This window comes from Mobula hypostoma, chromosome 5 (assembly GCF_963921235.1).
Source record: "Mobula hypostoma chromosome 5, sMobHyp1.1, whole genome shotgun sequence".
Taxonomy (NCBI): Eukaryota; Metazoa; Chordata; class Chondrichthyes; order Myliobatiformes; family Myliobatidae; genus Mobula; species Mobula hypostoma.
In genome coordinates this window covers 136,837,474-136,849,588 of record NC_086101.1, presented here as the reverse complement: position 1 = coordinate 136,849,588, position 12,115 = coordinate 136,837,474, and the positions used below count along the sequence as shown (strand labels likewise).

General features: G+C 43.5%; 1 protein-coding gene across 1 annotated transcript in view; it reads left to right on the top strand.

Annotated features, from left to right (window-relative positions):
- musk (muscle, skeletal, receptor tyrosine kinase) overlaps window positions 1-12,115 on the top strand; it is a 208,747-nt gene that overhangs the window by 115,747 nt on the left and 80,885 nt on the right. The window contains exons 11-13 of the mRNA XM_063048989.1: window positions 1,371-1,537; window positions 2,031-2,054; window positions 7,970-8,058. Coding sequence (XP_062905059.1) covers window positions 1,371-1,537; window positions 2,031-2,054; window positions 7,970-8,058 — 280 coding nt within the window. The remainder of the gene's footprint in view (window positions 1-1,370; window positions 1,538-2,030; window positions 2,055-7,969; window positions 8,059-12,115) is intronic.

The window sequence follows — 12,115 nt, the reverse complement described above, 5'->3', positions numbered from 1 at the left end:
GAAAGAGGAGTTAGAATGCACGATAATTATGGGAAAGATTGAAGGGAAGAAAGCAAGAGGAAGACAAAGACAAATGGTGATGGAGACAGCAGCCAGAGAACTGGAAATGAATACCAATGATTTGATCCACTTGACCCGAAACAGGAGTATGTGGGCCATGGCAGTCAAAGCTCAAACTGGGCATAGCACCTGATGATGATGATGATGATGAATAGAAGTTTGGGCAAATATGTGAATGGGAGAGATGCAGAGGGCTCTGATCCAGGTGTGGGTCAATGGGACTAGTAAGAATAACAGTTTAGCATGGACTGGATGGATGGAACAGCCTATTCCTGTGTTGTAGTGCTCTTTGACTTTATGTAGCAAAGGTCACAGCCTCATTAACTAACTAACCGCCATGCAGAAACGATCCAAGATCTCAAACAGTGATTTTGCCAGAGAGATTAGCACTGGCCAGGAATGATTCCCCTGTTCTTCCTCAGCACAGTATCATGCCATCCCTCACCTCTAGCTGAGACAGCAGGTAGGTACTTGCTTTGAAAGTCTCATGCAAAAGGTAATGCTTCCAAAATTCAGCATTTATTCGGTTCAATTTTGTAGTGAAACATTGGAGCTGGGCTTGACTCCACAAGCTGATAATTTAAGAGATGAGTCTGTGACCCACAGAGTCAGGGTTGACTTTTATATTCAGTGCAGCAGAGTGCTAGACTGGATCTCCTCCAACACACTCATTCATTTGAACTCCCGCTAAGTCAGATCATGTCTACATGTGCCATTTCAGAACCTGAACACAGATTCTCGATTGACACTGTGGTTAAGGTTGGCTACTGATGGAAGTACAGGGAGTTCCCCCAGCTAACATGACTCATTTCTGTTCGAGACCATTCATCTGGACTCCATCTTAACCTTTAATTTTGATCCAAAACATCAACTGCTGATTTCCCTTCACAGATGCTGCCTGACTCTGGTTCCTCCAGCAGACTGTTCAATGCCCTGGATTCCAGCATCTTCCATCTCCTGTGTCTCTGCGTCAACCCACGAGTCTGGTTAATATTTATTATTCAGCTGGCACTAAAGACAAATCATCTCTCTGTCCTATTTGTGTATCCTCGATTGTCACAGTCACTGCACATAGAAAAATACTCGTTTGCCTCTAAATCATAGTCAGATGTCCTGAAGTAGCAAGAAGCAAAACTTCTTCCTTTATCTAGATCCTTCAAAATATTTATTGTGAAAATAATCATATTAAATATGGTCAACCTAAATATGTGTTGTGTTGTTATAGCTGTTTGTATCATTTAGGATCAATTGTTATTTTTATAAAGAAAGGGAGCCAAGCATTAAATTTTGTTTTTTTTTCTTTATTTTAGTGAGCACTGCCTGGCAGTGAAAGAGCTTTATTGTTACAAAGAATGGCTCTCAATGGAGGACAGTTCACGCAAGGGAGTTTACTCTGCAGGTCTGAGTCTACCTGACTGCCAGAAGCTTCCCAGTATACACCATGACCCGGAAGCATGCACCAGAGTTTCCTTTCTTGGTAACTATCATCAGTTGAGATGAAGCAGTTTCTCAAACTAATTCACCAAATTTCATAAGCAATGTCAAAATCAGTTAACTGGCTCATTTGGAAACCAAGTGACTATCACAGTTTTGAAGATTTTAGTAGAATCTTTTAGTGGTAGGGTGGAAAGAGATGTGAATAGAAAGAAACTATTCCTGCTGATGGCCAAGTGTAGGGTTAGCAGACATGGTCTATGTATTAGAGACAGATATTTCAGGGGCAAAGTTAGGAATTATCTCTACACACAGAAACGGGGTGGAACTTTGGCATTCTACAATTGGTAAATAAGTGTTTGCTAGTCAAAGACTAACGGATATGGAAAAGAACAGGAGAATGGGGTCAGGTCACAGATCAGAAGTGATCACGATAATAGCAGAACAATTTTTCTAGGGTTTTAATAACCTCCTCTAATCCTTATGTTCCACTAATTATGAATAATTTCATAATTATTTTCCATTTATCCTTGCAGACATGAAGAAAGGACTCATTACCAGTGAGTAAATAAATTGTGCTTGATTTTACATTTTACCAGTTATTGTTAACTATGTTTCTGTCTGTACCTATGAAGAGCAGTTAAATATTGGAATAATTATTACACAATTTATGATTAGAGTTGCTTTTAGTTTTTCATTCAAATAGTTTTTTTGTGCATGGCAGGTCAAGTTTATTGTCATTTAACTATATACACGTATATAACGCACAGGCGTATATAGAAACGAGACAACATTTCTCTGAACTGTTTCATGCAGCCATAGAGTTGCATGTAACCACAGGGGCTCCACTGACTTAAATTCCGTGTCTTGCCAGCTCTAACAAAGCCTTCAAAACCCTCTCAAAATCTATGTCATTGACACTTGTCTCAGTTCCTGTCCTCTATGAAGCAACTTACACATTATCACTGCATTAAAACAAAACGGTGATCATAAGTTACAGTTACTCTGTGAAAACAATTACCTTGCCTGGGTAAACTTGGTGGGAGTATTTCAGAGCTAAATATGTGCAGTAATTATCAGTCACGTGAGTGAATTGTGGAGCACAATCTCTAATCTTTTTCAGCTGTTTCATGTTTTTGTTGTTGTGTATCTTACTGGGCTGATTGCTCTGAATAACATGGCTTAATGAATTTATGCTGTACTGGTCTTGATGCTTTAACTCACTAGCCTTGATTTAAGATATTCCAGTGATCTCCATCTCTGCAATTTCCTCCAACACCATAACCTTTGGAGGTCCCCTTACTCCATCAATTCTGAACTCTGACTCAGTCCCAATTTTCATGGATTTTATTGCTCCACTACTGCAACTTGCCTCGTTCCTCAGCTTTCAAAGTTCTTCCCAGAGCAACTCAGACTCCCTTTCTTTAAAACTTGAATAATTGACTTTTAGAAACTTGCTCAGAATCTGATTTTTATTTGATACTCCCTAGGATTTATCACATTAAAAGTGCAATAAATAAGGTTTTTGTTTGTTATATGGTTTATCCTAATGCTAACATATAGTAGAAAAGAAAACAAAATAGGTTTCAAACTATCGTTTCTTTCCTATGAACTGCTTCACTTAAGGCATCATTCTAATCCAGCTACAGGAAAATCTGGTTCTGACGCAGGGTTTCAAACTGAATCTTTGATAATTCCTTTCCCCCCTGCAGATATTTCTTAAGCTGCTGAATTCCTCCAGTAGGTTGTTGCGCCAGCTACAGGAGATCATCGAGTAAATGGTTCAAACCCTGAACTGAAATGGATAATTTCCTTTCGAGTTCTATCATTTTTAGGGGCTTGGGAAGCATCTGTTTGTGCAGTGAACCTTGTCTGTGGTTGTGTGTGTCTGTCTATGGCTGAACACCCTAGCTGGGCAGTCCTTCATTGATCCTGTTATAGTTACTATTCTATAGGTTTGTTGAGTATTCCCACAGGAAAATGAATCTCAGGGATGAATATGGTGACATATATGTACCATGACAATAAAATTTAGTTTAAACTTTGAACTTTGTTTCTGTGAAGGTGCATAAACAAGTTTGTCTGTGAGTAGGTTGTGTGTGTGAGCAGGTCTCAGTCAGTGCGGTGTGTTTCTGTGTGTGTCCAGATACATGTTTGAGCGTACGTGTACCTGTGTGAGTGTACGATTTTCTGTGAGCATGTGTGAATGTTTTTTCTGTGTCTGAGGTTTTCCTCTGTAATAGTGTGAGCGAGCGTGAGGCTGACTGATAGGTGGTTGTGTTCTGGCCAAGTGTGAGGGCTGAGTGAATGGACACAAGATACATGTTAGAGTAATAGATGTTCCCCTGCCAGCTGGACAGACCGTCAGGATTGCTTGATTGCTCTAAAATAAATTCCAAATGGAAGAGATTCCTCAGTAACAGTGACAAAAAGAGAGTTCACTGTGATATGTGTTACCTCCTCTGGTAGGAGCTGAATTGCCCTGGTTACTCTTGGAATACATTTTGCACCCCCAGAATATGAATACCCTCCATGATTTATGTATTTAGCAACATAGAGCTTCATGAATAGACTGTTGTGTATCATCAGACTTAAAACAAAAGCATCAGTCTTCTGGGCTTCAGTTCCCCAGCCTCTAACTTCTCCGTTTGATCAATGTATTTCTTGCAAAAAACTTACATCATATCCCACTGTGAAGTTCTGAGTAAGTTGGCTTATGTGAGGTGGAAGTTCACCAACATTGCCCGCTGGGTAAGGATTATACAGATGCAGTTTGGTTCTGGCTGTGTGTGAATTTGGATTCACTCCAACTGCCAGTAAGAAATACTCTTAAAAATGACCTCATGTCTGAAAATAAAACTATTGGAGCAAAGATACTTTTGAAGTCAGGTGTAAATTGAACAACTCGACTGTGTCAAACTCGCTCGAATCCTAGCTTTTCCTCACAAGTGAAACAGTGATTGAGGAACTGTAGTGGATAATATGCTCAACCAGCCACCCCCAACTCTGCCTCCTGTGCAGTGGCAGTATCTGACAATTATGTGATTGTTGCAAGTTAGTTGTGAAGTTAAAGCCAAACTTCATCTGCCCAATCACAACAGTGAGGAGAATTTCAACATAACAGAAACAAAAGGGATCAATCAAGCAATCCTGACAGTCTGTCCAGCTGGCAGGGGAACATCTATTACTCTAACATGTATCTTGTGTCCATTAAAATCAACATTCAGAAATAATGTGCAGTCGACATTTCAGGCCGAGACCCTTCGTCAGGACTAACTGAAGGAAGAGTGAGTAAGGGATTTGAAAGTTGGAGGGGGAGGGGGAGATCCAAAATGATAGGAGAAGACAGGAGGGGGAGGGATGGAGCCAAGAGCTGGACAGTTGATTGGCAAAAGGGGATACGAGAGGATCATGGGACAGGAGGTCCGGGAAGAAAGACAAGGGGGGGGGAGGAACCCAGAGGATGGGCAAGAGGTATATTCAGAGGGACGGAGGGAGAAAAAGGAGAGTGAAAGAAAGAATATGTGTATAAAAATAAGTAACAGATGGGGTACGAGGGGGAGGTCGGGCATCAGCGGAAGTTAGAGAAGTCGATGTTCATGCCATCAGGTTGGAGGCTACCCAGACGGAATATAAGGTGTTGTTCCTCCAACCTGAGTGTGGCTTCATCTTTACAGTAGAGGAGGCCGTGGATAGACATGTCAGAATGGGAATGGGATGTGGAATTAAAATGTGTGGCCACTGGGAGATCCTGCTTTCTCTGGCGGACAGAGCGTAGATGTTCAGCAAAGCGGTCTCTCAGTCTGCGTCAGGTCTCGCCAATATATAAAAGGCCACATCGGGAGCATCGGACGCAGTATATCACCCCAGTCGACTCACAGGTGAAGTGTTGCCTCACCTGGAAGGACTGTTTGGGGCCCTGAATGGTGGTAAGGGAGGAAGTGTAAGGGCATGTGTAGCACTTGTTCCGCTTAGACGGATAAGTGCCAGGAGGGAGATCAGTGGGGAGGGATGAAGGGGACGAATGGACAAGGGAGTTGCGTAGGGAGCGATCCCTGCGGAATGCAGGGGGGGGGGAGGGAAAGATGTGCTTAGTGGTGGGATCCCGTTGGAGGTGGCGGAAGTTACGGAGAATAATATGTTGGACCCAGAGGCTGGTGGGGTGGTAGGTGAGGACCAGGGGAACCCTATTCCTAGTGGGGTGGCGGGAGGATGGAGTGAGAGCAGATGTACGTGAAATGGGGGAGATGAGTTTAAGAGCAGAGTTGATAGTGGAGGAAGGGAAGCCCCTTTCTTTAAAAAAGGAAGACATCCCCCTCGTCCTAGAATGAAAAGCCTCATCCTGGGAGCAGATGCGGCGGAGACGGAGGAATTGCGAGAAGGGGATGGCGTTTTTGCAAGAGACAGGGTGAGAAGAGGAATAGTCCAGATAGCTGTGAGAGTCCTCACACCTGTGAGTCACTTGTGAGTCGACTGGGGTGATGTACTGCGTCCGGTGCTCCCGATGTGGCCTTCGATATATTGGCGAGACCCGACGCAGACTGGGAGACCGCTTTGCTGAACATCTACGCTCTGTCCGCCAGAGAAAGCAGGATCTCCCAGTGGCCACACATTTTAATTCCACATCCCATTCCCATTCTGACATGTCTATCCATGGCCTCCTCTACTGTAAAGATGAAGCCACACTCAGGTTGGAGGAACAACACCTTATATTCCGTCTGGGTAGCCTCCAACCTGATGGCATGAATATCGACTTCTCTAACTTTCGTTAATGCCCCACCTCCCCTTCATACCCCATCTGTTACTTATTTTTATACACACATTCTTTCTCTCACTCTCCTTTTTCTCCCTCCGTCCCTCTGAATATACCCCTTGCCCATCCTCTGGGTTCCTCCCCCCCACTTGTCTTTCTTCCCGGACCTCCTGTCCCATGATCCTCTCGTATCCCCTTTTGCCTATCACCTGTCCAGCTCTCGGCTCTATCCCTCCCCCTCCTGTCTTCTCCTATCATTTTGGATCTCCCTCTCCCCCTCCAACTTTCAAATCCCTTACTCACTCTTCCTTCAGTTAGTCCTGACGAAGGGTCTCGGCCTGAAACGTCGACTGCACCTCTTCCTAGAGATGCTGCCTGGCCTGCTGCATTCACCAGCAACTTTGATGTGTGTTGCTTGAATTTCTAGCATCTGCAGAATTCCTGTTTGCATTCAGAAATAATGCTTAGTTTATAGAGTCATCAAACAATCCAGCACAGATACAGGCTCTTCAGTCCAATGAGTCCCTGCTGACCAGCTAGTTCCAGTTTCCTGCTTTCAACCCGTACCCTATATCGCTTTCGGCCCCACCCCTCCACATGTCTATTGAAGTGCTTCTTAGAAGGTGGCAAGGTAATGCGGTGGTTAGCACAACGCTTTGCAGTACAAGTGGCCCAGGTTCAATTCCCACTGCTGGCTCCAAGGAGTTTGTACATTCTTCCCTTGACCGCGTAGGTTTCCTCCAGGTGGTCTGGTTTCCTCCCACAGTGCAAGACATACCAGCTGGTAGGTTAATTGGTCATTATAAATTGTCTTGTGATTAGGCTAGGATTAAATCTGAGGATTGCTGAGGTGGTGTAGCTCGAAGAGCCAGAAGGGTCTATTCCACCTGTATCTCAATCAATAAGTAAAGAAAGATGATACTATCGTATCAACCATCTGTTCTAGCAGTTCATTCCATATACTGTACTCACCACCTTCTGCAAGAAAAAGTTGTCCCTCAAATCTCTTTTAAACCTTTCCCCTCTCACCCTATATTTATGCTCTCAGTTTTGGTCTCTCATACCCTGGGAAAAGACTGTCATCCACTGTATCTCAACATTTTAAACATTTCTATAAGGTCGTCCCTCATTCTCCTACATTCTGACCAACCTCCCCCTGTAACTCAGGCCGGCGAGTCCTGGCAAATTCCTCATCAATCTTTTCTGCACACTTTGTAGTTTAACTACATTTCTCTTATAACAGGGTGACCAAAACTGTACACTGTACTCCAATTGTGGCCTCACCAATGACTTACATAACTGCAACATAATACTCCTAACTTCAAGACTCAATGCCCTGATTGATGAAGGCCAGCATGCCAAATGCCTTTTTCACCACCCTGCCTATATGTGACGCCTCTTTCAATAAACTATGCACTCGTACTCCTAAGTTGATTTTCCATTGCATTCCCTCGTGCCCTATCATTGATAGTATAAATCCACGCTGGTTTGACTTTCCAAAATGTATCACCTCACATTTATCTGTGTTGAAATCCATTTGCCATTCCTTAGTGTCTTTCCCTGAAAGATCAATATCCCCTTGTAATCTATGATGCCTTTTAACACCTCTGATTCCATATTAGTTTACTGATCAAGCTTTGTGCTTTCATATCTGTGGTACTTATATAATTTATATATACTACTTAGTTTTAAATATTTTTACTTTCTTCCCTATTTCGACAGGGATGTGCTACAGTAATAATGGGAGGTTTTACCAGGGATCGATGAATGTCACAGCATCGGGCATACCCTGTCAGAAGTGGAGCGAGCAGGTCAGATCTGTGGATATTTTAGCAAAGATTTGATGCATGCAATTGCATAGAATATCAGCTTCAATTAATGTCACCATTCATTACTTTCCTCTGCTAAACTTCTTTATTCAGCTATAGAATTCCAATTCACATATTTATGCTCAATTATTTTTTTCCGTTGATCTAAATCCCACTTGGAGGCACATGATAAAATGAGCCGTAGTCAGCATGGTTTCCTTAAGGGGAAATCTTGCCTGACAATTCTGTTGGAATTCCTTGAAGAATTAACAAGCAGGATAGACAAAGGAGAATTGGTGTATGTTGTGTTCTCAGATTTTCAGCAGGACCTTGACAACTTGCTACACATGAGGCTGCTTAAGAGCCTATGGTAGTGCAGTACAACAAAGATACTAGCACGGATAAAGCAGTGGCCGAATGGCCGAAGGAATAAAAGGAGCCTTTTCTGGTTGGCTGCTGGTGACTAGCGCTTTTCCACAGGTGGCTGTACTGGGACTGCCTCCTTTTACGTTATGTATCTATGACTTGGATGATAGAATTGATGGCTTTGCAGCCAAGTGTGTGGATGATATGAAGATAAATAGAGGGGCAGGTGGTTTTGAGGAAGTAGAGAGGCTACAGAAGGACTTAGATTAGGAGAATGGGCAAAGAAGTGGCAGATGGAATATAGTATCAGAAAGTGTATGGTCATGTTCTTTGGTTGAAGAAATAAAGGATAAACTATTTTCAAAATAGAGAGAAATTTCAGAAATCTGCGGTGCAAAGGGAATTGGGAGTCCTCGTGCAGGATTCCATAAAGATTCAGCATAACGTTGTGGGCCAAACGGCTTGTTCCCGTGCTGTTCTGTTAGTTTGCAGTTTGAGCTGGTGGTGAGGAAGGAAAATGCGATGTTAGCGTTCATTTCGAGAGGACTAGAATATAAAAGCGAGGATGTAATGTTGAGGCTTTATAAAGCACTGGTGAGGCCTCACTTGGAGCACTGTGAGCAGTTTTGGGCCCCTATCTAAAGGATGTGCTAACATTGGAGAGGGTTCAAAGGAGCTACACAAAAATGATTCCACAATTGAAAGGTTTGTGATATGAAGAGCACTTGATGGCTCTGAGCCTGTATTTACTGGAATTCAGAAGAATGAAAGGTAACCTAATTGAAACCTATTAAATGGTGAAAGACCTTGATAGAACGGCTGTGGAGAGGATGCTTCCTATAGTGGGGAAGTCTAAGGCCAGAGAACACAAGCTCAGAGTACAGGGGTGTTCTTTTAGAATGGAAATGAGGAGGATTGTTTCAGTCAGAGAGTGATGAATGTGTGGAATTCATTGCCACAGACAGTTGTGAGAGCCAAGTCATTGAGTATATTTAATGCTGATGGTTCTTGATTGGTCAGGGCATGAAGGGATACAGGAAGAAAGCAGAAGATTGGAGCTGAGAGGGAATAGGGATCAGCCATGATGAAATGACGGTGCAGACTCAATGGGCCAAATGGTCTGCACAGCTTTAGCATTAACCTATAAATGCTGCTGCCAATATGAAATAGCCTGCAGTTTAGATCCTCAGGCTTGCTAACATTGCTACAGACTGTATAAACAGGGTGATAAACCTTTGAACCCTGGTCTTACTGAGGAATGAATAGGCATCTTATTCTTGGCCTTCTAGTGGAAGTATATGTTGGATCCCCTAAAACTTTTGCTCCTATCTAATGTTCTGATGAAAGTGGAAGAATATCTGAGTCATTTTTTTTTGACTCAACTAACCAGAGTGTCCAATTGGCATTGAGAGTCAGTTGGGGTGGGGCAGATCCTGGGTTCAATCCCTTATTGAGTGCCTCATTGTTCTGCTTCTTGGCTTCCTCCTCCCCATCTCCTTGTACCAGTCGAGAAAACAATGGTTCGAGGAACTGCCCAAAAAGAAAAAGGAATAAAGGGGAAATAAGAGAAGTGGGAGTAGTTTGCAAAGGGTCTATTTTGATATAGATCCATTTCTTTCATTCATGCCACACAGGCCTTTTTTTTTTACATTGTGTGGAATCCATGGCTGACTACTCTAGCCTTGTTAATAAAGCAAACAACTGTCTAATTGGAAATAAGTTGGGGAGGCTGCATGATGATGTGAAGTTGAAAGGAAGAATTTGATGTGCTGGAGAAGAAGTGGGAATGGAAAAGGTTCAGGCAGAGCACAAATGCCAGCATGGAATAGTTGGTGTAGACAGCCATTTACTGTGTGGTAGGCACCATGTCGTTTTCCATATAATTTATTGCTGATTTCCTCCAAGAGGACAACAACCTGGTTCTGGTTTAGAGACTTGTGTGCCTCAGTGACCCGGAGAGCTATGCTGGCTGGAGTCAGGGCTTTATGTTTTGGCTCCTGGTAGGGTCACCCATGCCAGCAGGTCAAAGGGTAGAGGCCAGACTAAGAGTGGTCCACTGGTCCTCCAGGTTCAGGGATGCTGCTCAGGACTAACAACCATGACTGGTCAAACAAAATGGCCACAGAAACAGCAATGAAGAATCCTCCTACATCTGATTTAAAGCAAGAAGGCTGCGAGAGGAACAGCTAAGGATTTCCGGAGCGAAGGCATTTTACTACTCGGGGTAAAAGAGAGGCAAGACTGAGGAGGCGCATGGCGTCAGCCAGTAAAGTGGGAGAAGTTTAAAAAGAAGACCGCCATATCCAGCAGGCAGCATTCAGAATGGGTAGCAGAGTGATAGGGCTTTGGCTCAATGGGCTTAGGCGGAAACAAGGCGAGGTAGGTTTACATGTGTTAATTGCGGAAAGGAAGTAGTATGTGTGAGAGGCCGGTTTTCTGTGCTCGGTGTCAGATGTGGGAGATCCTGAAGTCTCCCAGTCTCCCGGATGGCCATATCTGCACCCAGTGTGTCTGATTGAATTTATTGAGGATGTGACTAAACACATTTTTGAAGGTAGATCAGTGGATGTAGTGTTTATGGATTTCAGTAAGAAATTTGATAAGGTACCCCATTCAAGGCTTATTGAGCAAGTAAGGAGGCATGGGATCCAAGGGTACATTGCTTGGTGGATCCAGAACTGGCTTGCCCACAGAAGGCAAAGAATGGTTGTAGACGGGTTATATTCTGCATGGACGTCGGTCACCAGTGGTGTGCCTCTGTTCTGTTCTGTTCTGGGACCCTTACTCTTGATTTTTATAAATTACCTGGATGAGGAAGTGGAGGGATGGGTTAGTAAGTTTGCTGATGACACAAAGGTTGGAGGTGTTGTGGATAGTGTGGAGGATTGTCAGAGGTTACAGCGGGACATTTCATAGGATGCAAAACTGGGCAGAGAAGTGGCAGATGGAGTTCAACCCAGATAAGTGTGAAGTGGTTCATTTTGGTAGGTCAAATATGATGGCAGAATATAGTATTAATGGTAAGACTCTTGACAGTGTGGAGGATCAGAGGGATCTTCGGGTCCGAGTCCATAGGACGCACAAAGCAGCTGTGCAGGTTGACGCTGTAGTTAAGAAGGTATACTGTGTATTGGCCTTCATTAATCGTGGAATTTAACTTAGGAGCCTAGAGATAATGTTCCAGCTATATAGGACCCTGGTCAGACCACACTTGGAGTACTGTGCTCAGTTCTGGTCGCTTTACTACAGGAAGGATGTGGAAGCCATAGAAAGGGTGCAGAGGAGATTTACAAGGATGTTGCCTGGATTGGGGAGAATGCCTTATGAGAATAGGTTGAGTGAACTCGGCCTTTTCTCCTTGGAGTGACGGAGGATGAGAGGTGACCTGATAGAGGTATATAAGATGATAAGAGGCATTGATCGTGTGGATAGTCAGAGGCTTTTTCCCAGGGCTGAAATGGTTGCCACAAGAGGACACAGGTTTAAGGTGCTGGGGAGTAAGTACAGAGGAGATGTCAGGGGTAAGTTTTTTTTTAACTCAGAGAAGTGGTGAATGTATGGAATGGGCTGCCAGCAATGGTGGTGGAGGTGGATACGATAGACTTTTGGATAGGTGCATGGAGCTTAGAAAAATTGAGGGCTATGGGGAAGTCTAGTAATTTCTAAGGTAGGGACATGTTCGGCACAACTTTGT